The sequence below is a fragment of the Rana temporaria genome, chromosome 4 (assembly GCF_905171775.1).
Source record: "Rana temporaria chromosome 4, aRanTem1.1, whole genome shotgun sequence".
Taxonomy (NCBI): domain Eukaryota; kingdom Metazoa; phylum Chordata; class Amphibia; order Anura; family Ranidae; genus Rana; species Rana temporaria.
Genome location: NC_053492.1, coordinates 40,865,359 through 40,889,820, shown reverse-complemented (window position 1 = coordinate 40,889,820; position 24,462 = coordinate 40,865,359). Strand labels below are relative to the sequence as shown.

General features: G+C 43.9%; 1 protein-coding gene across 1 annotated transcript in view; it reads right to left on the bottom strand.

Annotated features, from left to right (window-relative positions):
* Positions 1–24,462, bottom strand: part of LOC120936164 (cytochrome P450 2K6-like) — a 31,226-nt gene that overhangs the window by 4,840 nt on the left and 1,924 nt on the right. The window contains exons 2-6 of the mRNA XM_040348316.1: positions 18,172–18,334; positions 8,803–8,952; positions 8,554–8,714; positions 5,126–5,299; positions 2,706–2,847 (exon numbers count right to left, since the gene is read on the bottom strand). Of these exons, the coding sequence (XP_040204250.1) occupies positions 2,706–2,847; positions 5,126–5,299; positions 8,554–8,714; positions 8,803–8,952; positions 18,172–18,334 (790 nt within the window). The remainder of the gene's footprint in view (positions 1–2,705; positions 2,848–5,125; positions 5,300–8,553; positions 8,715–8,802; positions 8,953–18,171; positions 18,335–24,462) is intronic.

The following is a 24,462-nucleotide window of genomic DNA, read 5'->3' as shown; positions in this document are numbered from 1 at the left end:
CTTGGTAACCAAATATTATATGTCATTGATAGGCGGCAGGTCGGCTCATTCTTGTGAATCGATGTATCTGTACGGTGGTCCCTTTAACAGCTACAGTGGGCGTGCCACAGCGTGGCGGAGGAGCAAATGTGCATGGCTGGCGGCCGTGATGTCTGCCGGCCACCCACGATCACTCCACATAGAGCCAGAATGGGGCTCTGTCAATGTAAAGACTCATACACACGATCGGACTTCCATCGGACAAATCCATGGCAAAAGAGGGGGGAGAGAGAGCGGCCCCCTTCCTGAACCGTACCAGGCCACATGCCCTCAACATGGGGATAATGCTTTGGGGGTCTGTGACCCCCAAAGACCTTGTCCCCATGTTGATGGGGACCAGGGCCTTATCCCCACAACCCTTGTCCGGTGGTTGTGGGGGTCTGCGTCAGAAGGCTTATCGGAATCTGGAAGCCTCCTTTAACAAAGGGGACCCCAGATCCCGGCCCACCCCTATGTGAATTGATAACAGTTACATTGTACCCCTATCATTTCACAAAAAAAAAAGAGTCAAATTGTTAAAAAACACACAGACACAGCTTTATAAGTAATTTTTAAAAAATAAAAAAAATTAAAAGAAAAAAAAGATTACAGCGATGTAATCCACTCTCGATCTCCAGCGATGGAATCCATTCTCGGTATCCAGCGATGGGTGATCTCCACTCCGGAGACACCCGGCGCTAGCCTGACAGCTCTTATGTAGCTGAGGGCGGGCCACCCATCACATGACCCTGTCCCCCTCTGACACAAGAGGAAATGCCGGGCTTCCCATTGATGTGAATGGTGTTTCTGTTGCATCAGAGGGGGGGCGTGGTCACCCATCCACATCACTGGGAAAGCCCGGTGTTTCCCCTTGCGTCAGAGGGGGATGGGGTCACATGATGGATGGCCCCGCCTTCAGCTACATAAGAGCTGTCAGGCTAGTGCCGCGTCACTGGGGTGTCTCCGGTGGAGTCAGGCTCGTGTGCGTGTTCCTTGCTGGATATCATCGCTGGAGAGTGGAGATCACCCGTCGCTGGATACCAAGAATGGATTCCATCGCGGAGTGGAGATCGAGAGTGGATAACATCGCTGGAATCTTTTTTTTCTTTTTTCTTTTTTCCTCTTTTTAATAAGGGACTTATAAAGCTGTGTCTGTGTGTTTTTTAACAATTTGACTCTTTTCTCTTTGTGAAATGATAGGGGTACAATGTACCTGTTATCAATTCATATGGGGGGGTGGGATCTGGTGGTCCCCTTTGTTAAAGGGGGCTTCCAGATTCTGATAAGCCCCCTGCCCGCAGACCCCCACAACCACCGGGCAAGGGTTGTGGGGATGAAGCCCTTGTCCCCGTCAACATGGGGACATGGTGCTTTGAGGGGTGACAGACCTCCAAAGCATCCTCCCCATGTTGAGGGCATGTGGCCTGGTACGGTTCAGGAGGGGGGGCGCTCTCTCATCCCTCCCCCTTTTCCTGCGGCCTGCCAGGTTGCGTGCTTGGATTTTTGGGGGAACCCCATGCCATTTTTTTTATTTGGTGCAGGGTTCCCCTCAAAATCCATATCAGACCTAAAGGAACTGGTAATGGAATTTTGGGAGGACCCCATGCATTTTTTTTTTATTTGGTGGCAGGGTTCCCTTTAATATACATACCAGACCTGAAAGGCCTGGTAATGGAATTTTGGGAGGACCCCACGCATTTTTTTTTTCAATTTTGGTTTCCTGCAAAAAATGTATTTTTTTAAGGAAAAAAAGGCATTCAAAATTACTTGTGGCTATTAATGAATTATCGGGGTAATAGTAATTGAAAAAAACGGCAGGGGTTCCCCTTAATATTCATACCAGACCCAAAGGGCCTGGTAATGGACAGGGGGGGGACCCCGTAATGGACTGGGGGGGACCCCTGCCGTTTTTTTCAATGACTTTCAATGACTTTCTCTGTATTGCCGGGACCGACAATTCATGAATAGCCGCGAGTAGTTTTAAATGACTTTTTTTCCTTCAAAAATTACATTTTGTGCAGGGGCAGTTCTAAACACGGTAAACGCGTGCCACTTTACAGGCATACTATACACACCACCCAGGAATATTTCACTTTAAGCATTTTTGAGAACACCATTTCCATATGACAGCACTCATGTTTTCATGCATTAGGGAACCTTTGGCAGAGCAGTGGGAGAAGCACAGGGAAGGTAAAGACATTTATTTGGCTATTATTTTCAAACTACAGTACATGTGTGCTTTCAAGTGGTTGAAAACCTCAGACATGAAATATGAACCAAGCTTATCCCTCTATAGTGTGTACTTGTCTCTATCCAGGGCACTAGGTGTAATTTCTCATTCCTCTGCTGTCAGCAAAAGTTACTTTTGAAAGTTTTCCTGACACCAAGAGATAAAAAGTGACAGGAAAGGGAGCTCCAGCACACAGCCTATGATTGACAGTCCCAGCTCTTTTCCTGTGTGATGTGTTCCCTCCAATCAGCTCACTGAGCCTTGCAGAGTGTAACATCAGCTCTACACCCCCTGCTTTCTGGAGGCTCAGACAAGCTGTAAAAATTTGGCACTTTGAACAGATAAGCAGGTACAACTTATGTAGGATTTGTTTAATCTCTGTGTATCACCTGAGGCCAGTCACTCCACTAGATACTGTATATGTAAGGGTGTACAACCACTTTAAAATATATAATACCTTGTATTGCTGGGAATTTCATCATGAGCAGCAGACCCCAGCGCAGAGTGGTGGATGTTGTCTCCATTCCCGCGGAGAAAAGATTCCTTGCCAGTCTTGTTAGATTTTCATTATGAAAGTATGAATGAGGATTCCCAGCCTCCTGCAAATGATAACACAGAAAGTACAGTGAGCATTTCCCTGTAACCAGCCGCCTGGTGGTGAAATACCGTACTGTAACATGCTCCAACCAATACACTGCTGCAGTCTTCAGTCTAGTGCATTGTTCTCCAGTACCAGGACCTCAGCGTCATATCATTTTAACACTAGGATCTCAGCACAAGTAGCATAGGGAACAGATTGATGCAGCATTGATTCCTGAGTCCTCTCTCACAATGTTTTACAACACTAGAATAATGTACTTCAGTATACTGAGCCATGTTCAGTATGAAAAAGGGCCATGGAAATGGATAAAGTGCCTTAAAAAACTATTTATACCCCTTGAAATGTTCCACATTTTGTCATGTTACTGTACAACCAACAACTTATTTTATTGGGATTGATAGACCAGCATAAAGTTGCACATAATTGTGAAGTGGAGGGAAAATAATAAACGGTTTTCATTTTTTTTTTTACAAATAAATATCTGAAAAGTGTAGCATGCCTTTGTATTCAGCCCCCCTGAGTCAATACTTTGTAGAACCACCTTTCACTGCAATTACAGCTGCAAGTCTTATTTGGGCATGTCTCTACCAGCTTTGCACATCTTGAGAGTGGCATGTTTGCCCACTCTTCTTTGCAAAATAGTTTAAGCTCTGTCAGATTGGATGGAAAGCGTCTGTGAACAGAATGTTCAAGTACTTACAACCGATTCTCAATTGTATTTAGTCTGGGCTTTGTCTGGGCCATTCTAACACATTAATATGCTTTGATCTAAACCATTCCATTGTAGCTCTGGCTGTATGTTTATGGTCGTAGTCCTGCTGGAAGGTGAACCTCCGCCCCAGTCTCAAGTCTTTTGCAGACTCTAACAGGCTTTCTTCTAAGATTGCCCTGAATTTGTCTCCATCCATCTTCCCATCAACTCTGACCAGCTTCCCTGTCCCTGCTAAAGAAAAGCATCCCCACAACATGATGCTGCCACCACCATGTTTCACGGTGGGGATGGTGTGTTCAGGGTGATGCGCAGTGTTAGTTTTCTGCCACACATGGAGTTTTGCTTTTAGGCCAAAAAGTTAAATTTTGGTCTCATCTGACCAGAGCACCTTCTTCCACATGTTTGCTGTGTCCCCCACATGGCTTCTCATAAACTGCAAACTTCTTATGACTTTATTTCAACAATGGCTTTCTTCTTGACACTTTTTCATAAAGGCCAGATTTGTGGAGTGCACGACTAATAATTGCCCTCTTGACAGATTCTCCCACCTGAGCTGTGGATCTCTCAGCTCCTCCAGAGTTACCATGGGCCTCTTGGCTGCTTCTCTGATTAATGCTCTCCTTGCACGGCCAGCCAGTTTAGGTGGATGGCCATGTCTTTGTCGGTTTGCAGTTGTGCCATACTTTTTCCAATTTCAGATGAGGGATTGAACAGTGCTCTGTGAGATGTTCAAAGCTTTGGATATTTTTTTATAACCTAACCCTGCTTTAAACTTCTCCACAACTTTATCCATGACCTGTCTGGTGTGTTCCTTGGCCTTCATGATGCCGTTTGTTCACTAAGGTGTTCTAAAAAACCTATGAGGGCTACACAGAACAGCTGTATTTATACTGAGATCAAATTACACACATATGAACACGATTTACTAATTAGGTGACTTTTGAAGGCAACTGGTTCCACTAGATTTTAGTTAGGGGTATCAGAATAAATGGGGGTTGAATACAAAGGCATGCCACACTCACATATTTATTTGTAAAAAAAAAAAAAAACATTTATCATTTTCTTTCCATTTCACAATTATGTGCCACTTTGTGTTGGTCTATCACATAAAATCCCCATAAAATACATTCACGTTTTTGGTTGTAACATGACAAAATGTGGAAAATTTTAAGGGGTATGAATACTTTTTTAAGACACTGTACACTGCATAAATACATGATGTGCATTATGGGGGGGGGGGGGGGCAGAATTGTTTTCCCTGTGATATCCTGCCTATCTAGCTATCTATCTCTAATTTTCCTTACCTATCATTTCATTAGTTGTCCTGGGTTACGTGCTAATTATCTGCTTAGACTAGAAGGATGTTTGGGGGAAACAGACATAACTGTCCATTCAATGACCTCTACCCATTTTTCCTTTCAAATAGGCTAAAGTGTGAATAGATATATCCAGCCAGAGATCCACAACATCTTACCTTCTGAAACCCCTTGAAATACACTTCTGACTGAAAAGACCTTTTACTTAATTACCTTTAGCTGATATAATTTGTAAGACATAAATTTACCTCTTTTTGCCTCACAAGAAATGCATCAATGAAGCTTCTCTGGTCATTCTCATCTAAGTTCTTCACATGTTTCATGAACGTTTTTGTAAGGAATTCATACATTTCCTCCACATTCTTTAAGACTGCTTTGTGTTTACCAGGAAGAAATCCCAAGAATGGGAAAATATTATATATCTGATAAAAAAAAAAATATATATAATTTAATTGTTAGGCTGCAGTGGTGATGGATTTGCAATGTTCTTTTTATTCTGGTCATGGTTACAAAATCTGTTGTGTAATAGAACTTCTCTTTCTTTGTATTTATTTGTGAATATTGTTGCCTTATGTTATGCTGTAAATTGTTTATTTATTTTATGCTTTTCTTATATGATTATTATATCTACATGCTCCTGAAGCGTACTTTTACGCGCAGCGGTTTGTACTGCCTAATATTCTGATTAAACCGCTCCACGTCTGCATCCCCATTTGGTTGCCATCATTGGACGTTCAACCACTGCACCATAGGGGTTTTCAATATAATTGTTTTTATTTTTGGAGGTGTTATCAGATGCTGTGGGGTCATTCAATGACAATACTTTGAATGTTATATATGTTTATGTATGATCTTTTTTAATACTTTCTAATTAAAAACCTTAACTATTTTATATGGTCTACCCGTGTGCCTTCAAAGTCAACTTTCCTAGTTTCTAGTTTTCCATACATATATTATTGGGACGTTGGCACACTATAATATGTGTATCCACAGTGTCACACTGTGAGGATACACTTTAATCTCATAATTTTTCCCTGTATGTAATAGGTTTCAATATTTTCAGAGCTTCTGACCCGGGACAATCATGCAGGGATCTTTTTTTCTTACTAACTGCATTCATTTTCCAGGTCAATGACCTAGAAAGCACTGGTGTCAGAGATATCCAGAAAGCTAGAATTTTTAAAGTACTGTATATACTCGAGTATAAGCCGAGTTTTTCAGCACATATTTTTGTCACCCTTTTGCGGCTGATCTCCCGTACTTTATAAGTGTGCAAAGTTTGTTGTCTGGGTGCTGGGGAGCACTGATTTTTGAAAGCCGGGCACTCCTTCCATAGACTCCCATGTTAAACGTCAGTCTATTCATGGACACAGTGAGGCATGGGCATAGTGAGGCATGGGCACAGTGAGGCATGGGCTCAGTGAGGCATGGACACAGTGAGGCATGGGCACAGTGAGGCATGGGCACAGTGAGGCATGGACACAGTGAGGCATGGGCATAGTGAGGCATGGGCACAGTGAGGCATGGGCACAGTGAGACATGGACACAGTGAGGCTTGGACACAGTAAGGCATGGACACAGTGAGGCATGCACATGGACACAGTGAGGCAAAGTGAGGCACAGTGAGGCATGCAGATTGACACCCTAGGCTTATACTCGAGTCAATACGTTTTCCCAGTTTTTTATGTGTAAAATTAGGTGCCTCGGCTTATATTCAGGTCGGCTTATACTCAAGTATATACAGTAAGTGAGAAGTGGCCTGGCCTCCATATTTCTCTTAATACATTGAAGCCTTAAAATGGTGTGCCTTAAAATTGCATGCTCTCTTAAAACCGTGGCTTGACCTGCTTGGCATATAGTTACCCAATGCAACCTCATCTTTTATACTTCGCAAAGAAGTGGGTATTTTATTTTGTTTGTTCCTAAAAATATGCGTTTGATAAATAGTTCTGCAAATATAGTGCAACATGAAAATTTGCAACTACCATTTTATTCTAGGGGCCTGCTGCTTTCAGTAAATATATACTTTTTGGGGAGTTTAAAGTGATTTCTAACAAAAAACACTGATTTAAACATGTGTGAAAAAATAAAAAAAGTTTTAAGTAGCATTTTTTTTTTAACAATCATTGTCTTTCTCGTATAGAGCAGAAAGTGATGGCCTTATTTGAGAGACATACAGTATCTCAAGCTCTCCAGATGTGCATGCATGTTACCCACCAATTGCCAGGAAGCTGCAATGTTGGTTGAACTGAAACCATTCCATGAATGCTCACTACTTTACCACAAAGTGTTATAACACTTGTGCATGTCCAAGTACACATCTATCCTGGTGATAACAATTATTCATTGGGTGATATTTAATATTAGTAGTTATGTCTTCCTATGCGTAAATTAATATGGATACAGAATTCGACTAACCCACTGTGACCCAAGAATCAAGTCACAACAGAAATGCTATAGAGTCAGAGCTCAGTGAATTTGCAGGAATAAAACATTAGCAGACATAAGTCAGGGCATACGTAGACAGACTAACCTGTTGATCAGGCCAAGGCTGAAAATCCAGCAGCCTACTTTAGCTTTTCTGAATACAGCAGATGTGCACCGCAGAGACCTAAGCAGTAGGGTTGAGCGAACTCGAACTGTAAAGTTTGGGTTCGGTACGGACTTTGGTTTTTTCCCGAACCCGGAAGAGGGAAGACTCTGGGCTTCCCCAGTGATGTAGCAGAGGGTACGTCAGAGGGTGCGGGGTCACGTGACGGGTGGCCCTGCCTCCTCCATATAAGTAATGTCACAGCTTTAGCGCGCCATTCGCTGGGCTGTGTCCAGTGGTGAGAGGAGGTCGGGGATGCTGCGCTCCGGATGGATCTTCTCATCGCTGGAGCGGAGATCACCCGGCCGTCGCTCGATCTTCTCATCGCTGGAGATCACACGCAGCCGTCGCAGGATCGGGACAACGTTGGAGCAGGAAGCCACGAACGAGTGGATTATCACCGCTGGAGTTTTTTTTTTTATTATTAATAAAGGACTTTATTCTACAGTGTGTGTGTGTTTTTTCTTACAAGACTTTACACTTCCTTCGTGAAATGGTAGGGGTACAGTGTACCCCATTACCATTTCACACAGGGGGGGGTCAGGATCGGGGGGTCCCCTTTGTTAAAGGGGTCTTCCAGATTCTGATAAGCCTCCCGCCCGCATACCCCCACAACCACCGGGCAAGGGTTGTGGGGATGAGACCCTTGTCCCCATCAACATGGGGACATCCTTCCCATGTTGAGGGCATGTGGCCTGGTGCGGTTCAGGAGAGGGGGGGGCGCACTCTGTCTCCCCCTCTTTTCTGCGGCCGGCCAGGTCAACATGCTCGGATAACGGGTCTGGTTATGGATATTTAGGGGGAACCGCACGTCATTTTTTTTTTAAATTGACGGCGGGGTTCCCCTTAATATCCATACCAGACCTAAAGGGTCTGGTTATTGAATTTGCGGGGACCTCCGCGCATTTTTTTTTTCTAAAAGTCCGTGTCCCATTGACTACAATGGGGTCCGGAGTTCATGTTCGGGTTTTTTTTTTAAGTTCGGGTTCGGACCCGAACCCGAACATCCAGGTGTCCGCTCAACTCTACTAAGCAGTTCTAAGTTATGCTAAATAAAAATTGGTGAAAATTAAAAAAAAATATTACCCCAACCATAGAACTTCCTAAAAGTTTAAAATTTTCTGAAACCAAACTCAAAAGTCTCTTAAATTGCTGGTCTTCATAGTCCATTCGGTGTCCAAGTAATACTAACACAATGATATTAGCCACTGCAGCATTTACCATCATCATATTATCAAATGGCTTTCCTGTGATGAGAATTTAAAGCGAAAGTCAAAAACATATAACAATGCTGGGGCAGGAAATTGAATTGTCTATTTTGTAACCAAATTTTACCTTTTAAAGATTCAAAACCTTTAATTAGGTAAGAACATTCTTCAATAATGCTCTCTTCAACAGGACTTTTCCCCATCCCGAAATCACGCAAGGTTGTCAGTGTAAATCTTCTCATCACCTTCCAGTTTTCACCACGTGCGTGAGTAAGTCCTGAGAAATTCAACATTGTGAGTGTATATCTTTAATTAGACAGCAGACACCCTATTGCCATGGATGTATGTGTTTGTATTTTATAATTTGGAAGATTTGTCCCTACAGTTTTTCTGGTAGAAAAGTATTGCAAATACTTGTTAGCCAATTTGTTTGTTAAAGCTGGCCAGTGCCCATCCCCAACTAAACATTCCTCCACCTCATTTATCAAAACCCTCCAACAGTAGTCAAAAAATAAATAAATAAATGCCAAAAATACTCACCTAAACAGTCATGGTCACAGGGTTTCCATCTTTCTTGCTGCAAGGTGGAAAGGTCCCTCGTTGGGTGCCCATGTCTCTGCCTGCAAATGCAGTTATTCCCCATTGGCTGTGCATCAGTGGCATGATGACATCACAGTGAGGGTTAGAAACAAGATTGTTGAGTGGCAGGTACAGACTGCAGTTCTGGATTATTGGTCCCAATTACCAGAAAAAGCACACCAGTGGATCACCAGGAAGGATTTAGGTATGGGCTTAGGAGGACTTGTTCCCTTAACAAATGGCATATTGGTGGGTGGGTTGAATTTTAGTTTTAATGTTTGCCCAGAGTTTAAAGTATATTAAAATATTGAAAGCTTTATTTATTTTTTCTCTTTGTTTACGTTTCATATAGTAAAAAAAGTTTTAAAGCTCTATCAATGTTTTTTTTTAACTCGTCCCCCAATATCAAAATCTCCCATTACTTCCCATCCCATAGATTTAACATAAGGTGGATCTCGCTAAAGTGTCGAAAATCCTAGTTAGTAATCACTGGAGAAGGTGTCCTTGTTGGAAGATTTCCCCTCATTTTCTACCCTGGTGTCAACTCTGAATTTAAGATTTTCCCTCACTTTCAGTCCCGGTGACAATGGCCATGGGGAATTGTGTTCAAGGACTTAAAAAGCCACATTGCAATCACTGCATGGTTATGGTTGGCTAACATAGCGCATGTTGCCATTAAACTATTCAAAGAGATATTTAGGGCCAGATTCACAAAGAGTTACACCGGCGTATCAGTAGATACGCCGACGTAACTCTGAATCTAAGCCCGTCGTATGTTTAAGTGTATTCTCAAACTGAGATACACTTAAACATGCCTAAGATATGACGGCCTGCGCCGTCGTATCTTAGGGTACAATATTTACGATGGCCGCTAGGTGGCGCTTCCATTGTGGTCGGCGTAGAATATGCAAATGAGTCGTTACGCCGATTCACGAACGTACGCTTGCCCATCGCAGTAAATTTACGCCGTAAGAGATACGCAGCGTAAAGATAAAGCTACCCCCTAGGTGGCCTATCCAATGCCAATGTTAAGTGTGGCGGTCGTTCCCGCGTCGCAATTTGAAAATTTTACGTTGTTTGCGTAAGTCGTCCGTGAATGGGGCTGGACGCCATTTACGTTCACGTCGAAACCAATGACGTCCTTGCGACGTCATTTACCGCAATGCACGTCGGTAAATTTTAGGGACGGCGCATGCGCAGTATGTTCGGCGCGGGAACGCGCCTAATTTAAATGATCCACGCCCCCTACCCGGATCATTTCAATTAGGCGGGCTTGCGCCGGGGAATTTACGCTACGCCGCTGCAACTTTACAGGCAAGTGCTTTGTGAATCAAGCACTTGCCCGTAAAACTTGCGGCGGCGTAACGTAAATGCGATAAGTTACGCCACCGCAGATCTACGTGAATCTGCCCCAAAGTATATTGTCTCGTAATGTGCAGCATATTAATGCTACAACATAATAAAATCTGTAAAATAAAACAAGAATACAATGTAATTCAATGTAATTTTATTTTACTTTAAACAGAACAGAGAATGGTTAACTACTTGACCACTGGGCACTTAAACCCCCTTCCTAACCAGGCCAATTTTCAGCTTTCAGTGCTCTCACATTTTGAATGACATGTCAGTCATGCAACACTGTACCCAAATATAAATGAAATGTTTGCCTTTTTTTCCCCACAAATAGAGCTTTCATTTGGTGGTATTTAATCACCATTGGGTTTTTTAATTTTTGCGCTATAAAAGAAAAAATACTGAAAATTCTGTAAAAAAAATATTTTTTTTGTGTTTGTAATAAAATTTTGCAAATTAGTAATTTTTCTTCACAAATTTTGGCCAATGTATACTGCTACATATCGTTGGTAAAAATAACCAAAATGTGGGTATATTATTTGGTCTTTGTGAAAGTTGTAGAGTCCATAAGCTATGATGACAATCTCTGAGTATGGCAACACCACAGCTTGGCCACATACAGAGGCCCAACATGCAGGGAGCACCGTCAGGGGTTTTAGGGGCATACATTTCTCAAATCGAATTTGAATACCAATTACACTTTTGTGAGGCACTGTAATGGCATGGATGAGAACTGATGTGGCATGGATGAGCATTAATGGGGATAGATGAGCCGTGGATGGGGATGGCTGAGTATGGCTGAGTATGGATGGGATGGCTGAGTACAGCTGGGTATGGCCAAGTATGTCTGGGATTGGCTGGGTATTGCTGAGTATGGCTGGGTACGAATGAGTATGGCTGGGTATGGCTGAGTATGGCTGGGTACGGCTGGGTATTCCTAAGTATGACTGAGTATGGCTGGGGGTGAATGGGATGGCTGAGCATGGATGGATGGATGAGTATTGCTAAGTGTGGATGGCTGAGCATGGATGGATAGATGAGTATGACAGGGGGATGGCTGAGCATGGATGGATGGATGAGTATGGAGCAGTATGGATGGCTAAGTATGGATGGATGAGTATGACAGAGGGATGGCTGAGCATGGATGGATGGATGAGTATGACAGAGGGATGGCTGAGCATGGATGGATGGATGAGTATGGATGGTTGAGTATGGATTGATGGATGAGTAATACAGAGGGATGGCTGAGCATGGATGGCTGGATGTGGCTGCAATGGGCACAGATCAGCGCTGTGGGCACTATAGATCCAGCCCACAGCGCTGCAGCAACCAATCTCTCCCCTCTCCGCTCACACTGTTCTGATCGGTACAGAGAGGGGGAAGAGGAACCGAACATGACACTGGTTTGTTTACAAGCTATCAGCTGCCATTTACTGTGATCCGTGATGCACCGGGTCCTCTGGACCCGGTGGTCACGGACACTCCTGTGTGGGCGTACGGGAGCATGATTCTGGGAGGACGTCAATGTAGAACCTCCCAGAGTTATCGAGCCGCACTGTAGCCGTCATTCTGCTATGGCGCGGTCGTTAAGTGATAAAGCCTCTGTCAGGTTTATATTGTCATTGGGGAGAATTACCCTCTTCAGTGGGGACACAGACTAAAACAAAATTCCAACCATCCAACTTTCTGGGATGAGACAGAGGGATGCTTTCTAGCATAAAGTTTGCAGATGAAGAACACACCCGGCACACCCCTAGTTACACTATCCACAAAGAATTAATAAGCAAAAGTGAATTCGTTATACCAACAAATGCTTTTTTCACCTCTACTTTGTATTAATATTAGATTTTCAGAATAACAAATACAATAATTTTGAACTTACAAACATAGAAAATGGCAGAAAAAAGACCATGGCCCAGATTCAGGTAGATTTGCCCATTACTTACACATGAGCTGCTCAGCTGAATTTCTCTGCGCTGGAGCAATTTTGCCAAATTGCCACCTGATTCAGGAATCGTTTGTTCATTTAATTTGCTCCTGTTTGAGGCAAAGCTGAGGGCGCAAGGCCGTGCAAGTCAAAGTGGGTGTGCCCCTATGTAAATGAGGAATTTTCGGCTCAGCAGAGGTTTGCGCCGGGCGCGCGCATGCGCAGTTAGAGCGCTGCCGTCTGCGCATGCGTCAAACTGCGCCTAGCATACTTTCAGGGCAAATCATGCTCAGCTGCTTGCACTGAGCAAATAAATAGGAGCAGACTTGCGCAGGTTCTTTGCTGAATTTCATCCTGCTTTTTCCTACCCCCCCTGAGCAAGGAAATTCAGCCCATTTTCAAGACATGGCACCTCCCAAAGGGACCAAAAAAAAGAAGGCCAACTTTGTGGCTGCGGAGATGGACATCCTAATTGCTGCACTCCAGCAGCATAAAGAAGTCCTATATGGTGCGCAGCGGGCAAACACCACCATTGCCCAAAGGAGGGCTATCTATGAAGCCATAGCCTTGGACATCAATGCCCTGGGTAATGAAGAGCGTACCTGGGATGACATCCAGAAGAAACTAAACGATATGAGGCGCAGGGTCCGGGATAAACTGGCTCTTATCAGGAAACATACCGGTGGCACGGGAGGTGGGCCGCGATGTATGATCCGGCTCAATCAGGAGGAGCAGCTTATAGCCCAAACGTTCGTGCAGGAGCAGGTGGAGGGACTTGAAGGGTACGACTCCACTGTTGGGAACTTGGGGACTGGTAAGTTATTTTTCTTTCATATCTGCTGTGCATCATGGGAGGGGGTAGAAGTGAACATATTTGTGGGTAGAAGTGAAGATGGAACTATTATTTTTATTTCATATCTGCTGTGCATCATGGGAGGGGGTAGAAGTGAACATGTGAGAAGTGTGTTGCACCAGCAAAATATTTAGTTTTGGTGTCATCCACAGGTGGTGATGAGGAAGATGAAGCTGGGCCGTCTTCGGCTGCGGGTCGACCCAGCCCATCCATACCAGAGCCAGGGGTCCAGTCAGGCCCCATGGACATTCTGTCTATGCTGGTCCAGGAGGAGATCATACCGGGGACAAGTATGGAGGAGGAAGTGGTTTTGGAGGAGGATTCCTTTTTCCTCATCCAGGAGGACTCTGGCTCCCTCCAGGAGGATACCACCATCCCTGGGCAACCCACCACCCCCCCGCCCAGCAAGTCATCCCCCTCCAGGGCAAGCCCCTCCATTGTGGACCCCTCCCCTTCTCCCTCTGTCCGTGGCCGAGCCTCTCCTCCCAGGAAGGCTCTGTCCAAAACGAGGCATATACCCTCCAGCCTCCGTGACGGTCTGCTGGAGGAGCAGGCCCTGCAGACCCGCCATATAGGGGCCATGGTGGGAGAGGTGCGTCGTCTGGCGGACAGCATGGCATCCACCTCCACCTCTGTGCAGCATGCCCTCACCCTGCATGCGGACCGGGACAAACATGTCTCACAGAGCCTGGGGGAAATTAGTGGCAACTCGAAGGCCATAGTCACCTGCTTGGTGGCTCTGGAGACCACACCAGCTTTATTAAGCAGGATGACAGCTGCGGTGGAGGCCAATACCGCTGCTGTGCAGGCCAACACCGCTGCAGTGCGGGAGGAGGCGAGAGTTACCCGCCGGCATCAGCGGGATACCACCACCCGCCAAATGAGGATGTTGGCCCAGACCAACACCATCCTCGCCCGCCTGGCCAACGCCATAGAGGGCATGCAGCCACCACCTGCAAGGAGTGTGGAAGTAGGGGTTGATGCTCCTCCCCCCCCTCAATCCCCACCCCATGCCTCCTCCGCACCACGGAGATTGAGGAGCCAGAGCCGGGGCACCCTTGGCCCAAAGAAAAAAAACAAAAAATAATCTAATTTCAAAATTTATTTTATGCACAGAATATGATTTTGTATTTTTTATTTTATATGCTCAGGATATGAGTTTCTATTTTTTTTATATGCTCAGGATATGAGTTTCTATTTTTTTGATATGCTCAGGATATGAGCTTTTATATTTATTTGTAGTCCCTACACACGGTGAGGAGTGTATACTACAGTGTGACTGGTGTGTGAATGGGGGGGGGGGTGGCACTCCTGCTGAAAAAGGGGTGTCACCCTCTGCCATGTGAAAGGTGTATGAATGGACAGCAACATAATTGGAGCCTTGACGCGGCGTTGCTGCTCCCTAATACCATGGGGTATTTTTGGGTCTAATCCAATTTGGGGTGCATGTGTCGGGTGTGTGCTAGGGACTACAGTGGTGTGCATACATGCATTATACTTGTGACAAGATCAGGGTGTGTTTAATGTGCAAAGAGACGTTCCACAAGACCATTCCGGATTGCTCTTCCCTCAGAAGATCCGGTAGTGTTTCTTGGGGGGGGGGGGGGGTTGCGTGGTTCGGGGGTAAGGTCATTGCATGCCCCTTCTCTCAGCAAAATTGTGGAGAATACTACATGCCCCGACGATTTGGCACACAAAGTTGGGTGAATACAATAGGGTCCCCCCTGATTTATCCAGACATCTGAATCGAGATTTAAGGATGCCAAATGTGCGCTCCACCACCGCACGGGTACGTGCATGGGCTTCGTTATATCTTTCCTCTCCTGGTGTTTGAGGGTTACGAAATGGGGTCATCATGTGAGGTCCCAGGGCATATGCAGAGTCACCTGGAAGGGAAAAGACAGGAGGATGTTAGTCGTGCATGTGCCCCTTGTGATGTCTGCATCATGGGGGGGGGGCAGTCATACCTGACATCCATGTCACTCACCAATCACCCTGGGTGTTTGGCACGGACATGCCATATGAGGCCATGTGCATCCACAATCATCTGCACATTTATCGAATGCCAATGTTTCCTGTTGCAGTAGATATGCTCGAGGAGCCGGGGGGGGGGCGTAGTGCCACATGGGTACAATCTATTGCACCCACAGTGCGTGGAAATCTGGCTAATAAATAAAAATCACTGATTGCCTTCTGCCGCAGGTCAGCCGTGGTTGGTTTGATAAATTGTGTGCCCATTCGTCTGAGTATTGCAGGGATCACTTGGTGCACACACCTGCTCATGCTGGATTGGGACATCCCCGCCACCATTCCACCTGTGCGCTGAAATGAGCCACTTGCCAAAAAATGAAGGGTTGCCACTACCTTCACCAGTGGCTGCACTGCCTGTCCCCGATGGGTCGGGCTGCTGATGTCATCCTGCAGGATTGTTACCAACTCAAGGATGACTTCAGGGCTGAAGCGAAACATGCGATACACCTCATTATCACTCATCTGAAAAAGGTTGTAGCGCCCTCTGTAAATCCTCTCCCGTGCCCTCCTACAAGTCGGCTCAGTCAATATAATATCAAGAACCATAGCTGCCCCTGGTTGGTGCACAGATGTGAGGTCCCGAAAATGTGGGTGCTCTGCTTGTTCAGCTCGTCTGTCTAGGTGCTGCTGAAGTTGCGCGCTCCTTCAGATGACATTTGGCCATCTTTTGCTAACTTGCCCCTGCTTTTAGCAGGAGCAAGTTTGCCCGGGGAAAAAAGCTTGCGCGCTTCCAGCGCAAGATGCGCATCACACGCGCATGTTTCTGAATCATCGGCAGTACCTAATTTGCATATTCGCTGAGGGAATTCCATGAAGGCGCAACTTACACCCCGCGCAAAATTGCGCGAAAATTGCGCAGGAGCAGCTAGGCTGCGTGCGCGGGAAAATGGCCGCATTTCAGGCTTAACTGGTTTACAGAATCAGCCGCAAATTTGCATGGGAGCAAATCAGTACTTGCGCGGCGCAAATCACACTTGCTCCCGCGCAAGTGCTTCTTGAATCTGGGCCCATGTGTTCCATTGAGTCTGTCACTTTTTTTAATTTATACTATTAATAAATATAGAGAATGCGATTAGGCCTATTAACCACTTCAGCCCCAAAGGATTTGGCTGCCAAATGACCGGGCCACTTTTTGCGATTCGGCACTGCGTAGTTTTAACTGACAATTGTGCGGTCGTGCTACGTGGCTCCCAAACAAAATGTATGACTTTTTTTCCCACAAATAGAGTTTTCTTTTGGTGGTATTTGATCACCTCTGTTTTTTTTTTGTGCTATCAACAAAAACAGAGCAACAATTTTGGAAAAAAGCAAGATTTTTTACTTTTTCCTATAATAAATATTCCCAAAAAATCTATAAAAACAATTGTTTTCCTCAGTTTAGGCCGATACGTATTCTTCCACATATTTTTGGTAAAAGAAATGCAATAAGCGTTTATTGATTGGTTTGCGCAAAAGTTATAGCGTCTACAAAATAGGGGAGAGTTTTTTGGCATTTTCATTAATATTTTTTTTTTACTAGTAATTGGGGCGATCATCGATTTTTATCATGACTGCGACATTATGGCGGACACATCGGACTCTTTTGACACTATTTTGGGACCATTCACATTTATACAGTGATCAGCGCTATAAAAATGCACTGATGACTGTATAAATGTGACTGGCAGTGAAGGGGTTAGCAAGTAGGGGGGCGGGGAAGGGGTTAAGTGTGACCTAGGGAGTGATTCTAACTGTGTGGGGACTGGGCTACGAGTGACACAACACTGATCACTGCTCCCAATTACAGGGAGCAGAAGATCAGTGTCATGTCACTAGGCAGAACAGGGAAATGCCTTGTTTACACTGGCCTCTCCCTGTTCTGAAGCTCCGGCGGACATCAAGTCCGTGGGTCCCACGGGCACAGTCACGGGGCTCGTGGCAGGGCCATGATGGCCATGGGTGGGCATGCCTGTTGGTCCTGGGTGGGCATCCTCTGGAGTGCACTAATAATCAATCAGTGCAGACCCCCTGTCAAAAGAGCAGCCAATACACAGCTTTTCCTGTGTACACTGTGATCAGCTGTGATTGGACACAGCTGATCACGTGGTAAAGATCCTCCAAACAGGATAACTGAACCACTTCCCAGCCGTCATTCTGCTATAGGCAAGGCGGGAAGTGGATAAAGACATGGATGAGTGAGTTTGGGGTGGAGGAACTTGACTGCCCTGACCTCAATCCAATAGAACACCTTTGGAATAAATTAAAGTGGAGACTGTGAGCCAGGCCTTCTCGTCCACATTAGTGCTTGACCTCACAAATGCGCTTCTGGAAGAATGATCAAACATTCCCATAGACACACTCCTAAACCTTGTGGACAGCCTTCCCAGAATAGTTAAAGCTTCCATTAAAGTTCATGTGTGTGTAAAGGCAGGTGTCCCAATACTTTTGACAATATCGTGTATATACTGCAAAGTTGAAGCTCAAAGACTTATTATCCAGTAACAAAATCTCTAAAACATCCAAAAATGTGGAACCCCAGCACAGTTTAAAAAAACAGGTTGTATATTTGGCTGTAAAGGATCTTATAAGCTCTACTGTACATGGGTTTGCTACAGGCTGATACCAAATTATGTTCAATCACTTACTCTACTTGAATTTAAAAATATACATTTAAGGATGTACAGTATTATTGCTTACAAAGCTGTAATATTGTGTTTTTTTTATACCTGCCTGAAGTTTAGCTTTAAAGCACATCTGTCAAAAACCAGACTCACCAAAATCATTGTCCATATCTTGGAATATTTTAGTTTTCCCTCTTTCTCCAAACTCTTCAGCGTAATTGACGAGAGCATCTTTCACGGTTTCATATCCAGCCAATACCACAATTCTGTTTGTACCCAGTTGAACGCTAAAGACTGGCCCATATTTCTTTGCAAGCTTAGATAAAAACAAACAAAAAGAAATAAAGAATATTGTATTGTAATTTTTTTCCCCCACTCAAGAAATAGAAATCAAATAATGCAACCTACAAAAGGTGAACTACAAGGTGCTTGCTATTGCCATGCTCTCCAGAATTGTCTCCCCTCTGCCCAGTAGTGTATTTAGGTTTTGTGCACCCCCTAATTTAAATAAGATCCACCCCTTCCTGTCAAGACCACACCCCTTGCTGTTTAAACCCGTCCTGAAATTTTCAAGTGGGGACACTAGTTCTGAGGGCCTGGGGGGGGGGGGGGGGGCAAGGATTCCCTTAAATTGCATAGATTTCACTTCCTATTTGGCTATGGGGCAGGAAGTGAAGGGAAATCTCCGCAATTGGACAGGGATGATAAAAAATAAACTGACAGGGGCTATAACCCTCCCTTACTCTATCCAAAATGAAAACAAAAGTGTTGTCTATAGTTCTACTTTAACCACTTAAGACCCGGACCAAAATGCAGCTAAAAGACCCGGCCAGGTTTTGCGATTCGGCACTGCGTCGCTTTAACAGACAATTGCGCGGTCTTGCGACATGGCTCCCAAACAAAATTGGCGTCCTTTTTTTCCCCACAAAAAAATCTTTCTTTTGGTGGTATTTGATCACCTCTGCGGTTTTTATTTTTTGCGCTATAAACAAAAATAGAGTGACAATTTTGAAAAAAAATCAATATTTTTTACTTGTTGCTATAATAAATATCCCACAAAAATATATATAAAAAAACTTTTTTTTTCCTCAGTTTAGGCTGATACGTATTCTTCTACCTATTTTTGGTAAAAAAATGGCAATAAGCGTTTATCGGTTGGTTTGCGCAAAATTTATAGCGTTTACAAAATAGGGGATAGTTTTATTGCATTTTTATTATTTTTTTACTACTAATGGCGGTGATCAGCGATTTTTTTTGTGACTGCGACATTATGGCGGACAATTTTGACACATTTTTGGGACCATTGTCATTTTCACAGCAAAAAATGCATTTAAAATGCATTGTTTACTGTGAAAATGCCAATTGCAGTTTGGGAGTTAACCACAGGGGGCGCTGATGGGGTTATGTGTGACCTCATGTGTGTTTACAACTGTAGGGGGGTGTGGCTGTAGGTGTGACATCATCGATTGTGTATCCCTATAAAAGGGATCACACGATCGATGACGCCACCACAGTGAAGAACGGGTTAGCTCCGGGGACCGATCGCGGGACTCCAGCGGCGACCGGGTCCACTGGTCTCGCGGTCACGGAGCTTCAGACCGGGTCGCGGGCGCGTGCCCGCGACCCACGGCTGGGTACTAGCACAGGACGTATCTGTACGTGCATGTGCCCAGCCGTGCCATTCTGCCGACGTAAATGTGCAGGAGGTGGTCCTTAAGTAGTTAAGCATACAATTCTGATAATATTATGGAGAGGATTAAGAAGATATAACCATGTCAATGGTGCAGCAGAAACCATATAGCACAGTGAGGAAGGTTTGTGGTCCAGGATGATAGGACAGTCAAAATTAGAAGCAACACCCTCCACCCCCCACAGTTGCAGAATGCCAACTGCCCGCTTACCGGAAGCAGTGCGGCCCCTTTATGGGGCGCTAGACTAATTTGCCTCTCAGCCCAGTCTGCCCCATAAGACTGGCGCTACGCTAACAGTGTAGCGCAAAACAGCGGGGAGTCTTTCAGTGCTGCCCCCTGTAAAGTGCTGCTCTAGGCCTGGGCCTTGTTGGCCTAGGCCAGTATACAGCCTTGCCTCTGCCCCATCAAAATAGAAGTGTGAGTATTGCTTCCTACAAGTCTGTAGTTGTAGTACCTACAGTATGCAAGCAACATGTCAAGCTGTGACTGCGGTTATCTCTCATATCACACAATCCTTCAGCTGTAGACTACTGCAGGGTACTGACTCTTATGCTGGAGAAGTTACCCTTTTTTGATAAATCTTAACTTTATTTTACTAGCAGAAAATCTAGAGAATAAAATGGCGATCGTTGCAATATTTTATGTCACGCGGTATTTGTGCAGCCGTCTTTCAAACGCAACTTTTTGGGGAAAAAAAGACACTTTCATGAATTAAAAAAAAAAAACGAAACAGTAAAGTTAGCCCAATTTGTTTGTATAATGTAAAAGATGATGTTACCAAATATGTCACGCTTTAAAATTGCGCACACTTGTGGAATGGCAAAAAAATACGGTACCTAAATATCTCCATAGGCGACACTTTAAAAAAAATAACGGTTACCAGGTTAGAGTTACAGAGGAGGTCTAGTGCTAGAATTATTGCTCTCGCTCTGACGTTCGTGGCGATAATTCACATGTGTGATTTGAACACCGGGTGTGACTTATGTATTAGTTTTCTTTGCTGCGCGAGCTAGCGGGGATGGGGCGCTTAAACATTTTATTTTTTCTTATTTATTTTTTTATTTTTATTTTTTTACATTGTGTTTAAAAAAAAAATCATCACTTTTATTGCTGTCACAAGGAATGTAAAAATCCCTTGTGACAGTAATAGGTGGTGACAGGTACTCTTTATGGAGGGATCGGGGGTCTAAAAGACCCCAAATCCCTCCTTTGCACTTCAAAGTATTACGATCGCCAAAAACGGCGATTGTGAATACTGTATTTTTTTTTTAAAAAACTTGCGCCATTGGCAGCCGAGTAAACCGGAAGTGACGTTGTGACATCGCTTCCATGTTTACAGAGAGAAGACTGGCACAAAGCCGTTTCCGGCTTCGTGCCAGTCTGTCTCTAAGCGCCGGTGGGACCAGAGGCCCGGTAAGAGCGGAGGAAAAGGGGGGATGTCCCTTCCCACTCCTCTGGGATAACAACCGAGTAGCTTTTAGCTGCATCAGTTGTTATCCCTGGAAAGCTGACCGCCTGCTCTAAAAAACGGTACATGGATGATGCCTACCAAGCTGAGGCCACACATATGTGTAAGGTTGGCACAAAGGGGTTAAAGTGTTTGTAAACTATCACCTATTTAACCACTTTCTTACTGGGCATATATCCTCCTGGCCCTTCCTGCCCAGATGAAATTTCAGCTTTCAGCACTGCCACGATTTGAATGACAATTGCGCGGTCGTGTGACGTGGCTTCCAAACAAAATTTACGTCCTTTTTTCCCCACAAATAGAGATTTATTTTGGTGGTATTTTATCACCTATGCGTTTTTTTATTTTTTGCGCTATAAACAAAAAAAGACCGACAATTTTGAAAAAAACACAATATTTTTTACTTTTTGCTATAATAATTATCCCAATTTTATTTATTTTTTTAAATACGTTTTTTCCTCAGTTAAAGGAACACTAAAGGTTTGTTTTTTATTAGATCAATTAATTGCTGTAAGCTAGAGAATTAAAATATCACTTACCTCGTTTTTCCTTTTGACCTCCAAAATACATTAATCCAGGTTTGAAAATGCCATTTCCTGTCTCTCCTCTTCTTGCTTTCCACCAGCACCTGAGCCGTTTTGCATGGTGGAAAGCAGAATGTGCTCACCCCCTCCCTATGACTACAGCCCTGTGTGAAGATGCTCTCTTATCCCTCACAGGCAGGGAGGCTAAGCCTAATGAGAACTGTAGTTCCCATTAGGCCATGATGTAGCAAGAATGAATGCGCACCGCAAACCAGGAAGTCAGTGAGAATAACGATTCAGGAGTGCTGGAGGTCAATAAAAACAGCTCGTTTTCAACAGGTATCAAACTAGTTATAATGCAAAACATTACTTTTTACTTTATCAGCTACTGTCAGACTTTAATTTAAGAGGAAAATATTTTTGTCTTTACAACCCCTTTAAGGCCGATACGTATTCTTCTATAATTTTTTGGTAACAAATAAATCCCAATAAGCGTATAGTAATTGGTTTGCGAAAAGTTATAACACCTACAAAATAGGGGATAGAATTATGAAATGTTTTTATTATATATTTTTTACTAGTAATGGCGGCAATCTGCAATTTTTGTCAGGACTGCGATATTGCGGCGGACACATCGGACACTTTTGACACTATTTTGGGACCATTCACATTTATACAGCGAACAGTGCTATAAATATGCACTGATTAAATGTGACTGGCAGGGAAGGAGTTAACACTAGGGGGCGATCAAGGGGTTAAATGTGTTCCCTGGGAGTGATTCTTACTGTGGGGGAAGGGGACTGACTGGGGGAGGAGACCGATCTGTGCCTTTATGTACAAGGGTCACACTATCGGTCTCCTCTCTCCCTGACAGGACGTGGATCTCTGTGTTTACACACAGAGATCCACGTCCCTGGCTCTGTGACCGCTGATTGCGGGTACCTGGCGGACATCGCATCGGCACCCACGTGACATGGCGGGCACAGCTTTTGACTGATGCGCGCCCAGGGAAATCAGCTGCATAAGAGCTGGGAGGAAGAGAAGCAGACACACACTGAGCTTCCCAGTGAATGGTTGTGTAGAGGGGGCTTGTCAGGACAAGTCTGATCATTGATGGAGAGCATACTAAGTTCCCAGCATAGCTAGAAAACTGACCGCGGTGTGCTCTGCTGCTTAGTGTGGTCAGTTTGTTTTAATAGGAAAACAGAGTGACTGGCAGAAACATCAGTGATTTCACATAAAGGAAGCAATACAAAGAGAACAGGATAGTTTCTCATACAAGTACATGGTACATTAGACACATATCAGGAATATGATGTTTTGGGGTAACAAATGTTTTAACTGACAATTGCACAATCATGCAATGCTGTACCCAAACAAAAACACAGGAACTGTGTTTTTATAATATTATATATAAATATATTACTCATATTTAATTTGAAGTTACAGAATTACAGATAAAAGATCACAGCGTAGTTAAATGCTTTAATATTATAAATTTTTCAGAATTTTACATAAGAATTTTTAGCCACTTAACGCCCGTCCACTGTAAATATACGTCGGTATTTAAAGATGGATATCTCGGTAACGGCAGCAGCTGCTGCCACAACCGAGATATCCATCTCTTCAGTGAGCGGTCTTGTGAATGATAACGGCGGTCTCCGCGGCGGATGGCCCCCAACCGTCCCCATAGCATTGCTGGGCGGAAGTGACGTCAAAACGTCAGTCCCGCCAAGCGTCTTAAAGAGACATTTTTTTTGCATTTAAGTCTAAATATGAGATCTGAGGTCTTTTTGACCCCAGATCTCATATTTAAGAGGACCTGTCATATGCTTTTTTCTATTACAAGGGATGTTTACATTCCTTGTAATAGGAATAAAAGCGATAATTGTAAAAAATTATAAAATAAATAAAAATAAATAAGATAACCACCAAATTTTTTTTTAAAGTGCCCCGTCCCGACGAGCTCGCGCATAGAAGCGAAAGCATACGCGAGTAGCGCCCGCATATGAAAACGGTGTTCAAACCACACAAGTGAGGTATCGCCGCGATCGTTAGAGCGAGAGCAATAATTCTAGCCCTAGACCTCCTCTGTAGCTCAAAAAATGAAACCTATAGAATTTTTTAAACGTCGCCTATGAAGATTTTCAAGGTTAAAAGTTTGACGCCATGCCACGAGCGGGCGCAATTTTTAAGCGTGACATGTTGGGTATCATTTTACTCGGCATAACATTATCTTTTTACAATATATAAAAAAATTGGGCCACATTTATTGTTGAAAATAAAGGATAGAGGGCGCTAAACCACACACATAAATAGTGATAAACAGTTGCCACATATAGTGTATGACAAAATAAATAATCTACAATAAAGTCAATACATTTGCAGACGGCTCTGTAACTTCTGTGAAAACCAATCACTTGGATTACTGTGTTGAAGAAAAAAATTAAATATTGATTCCAAATAATGTGCAAAAAATTGCAGATGGCTCTGCAAGATGAAAGACACAAACACTAGAGTCCACTGTGTTAAGGAAAAAAAACATATGAATCAAGTCCCAATATTGTGCATGAAAGATAGTACAATCTTCTCAATCTGCTGTGATCTTCCTAAATGAAGAGAAATAGAGAGTGCCACCACCAAATTTGTATCTTCTTACACCCAAGGTGTGTTGTAACTTAAATGCCCTTACCAGAACTGGTTGACCACTTTAATTAAAAAGATAGTCACATAAACTTTAGCAGGATTGTGCATGCACACA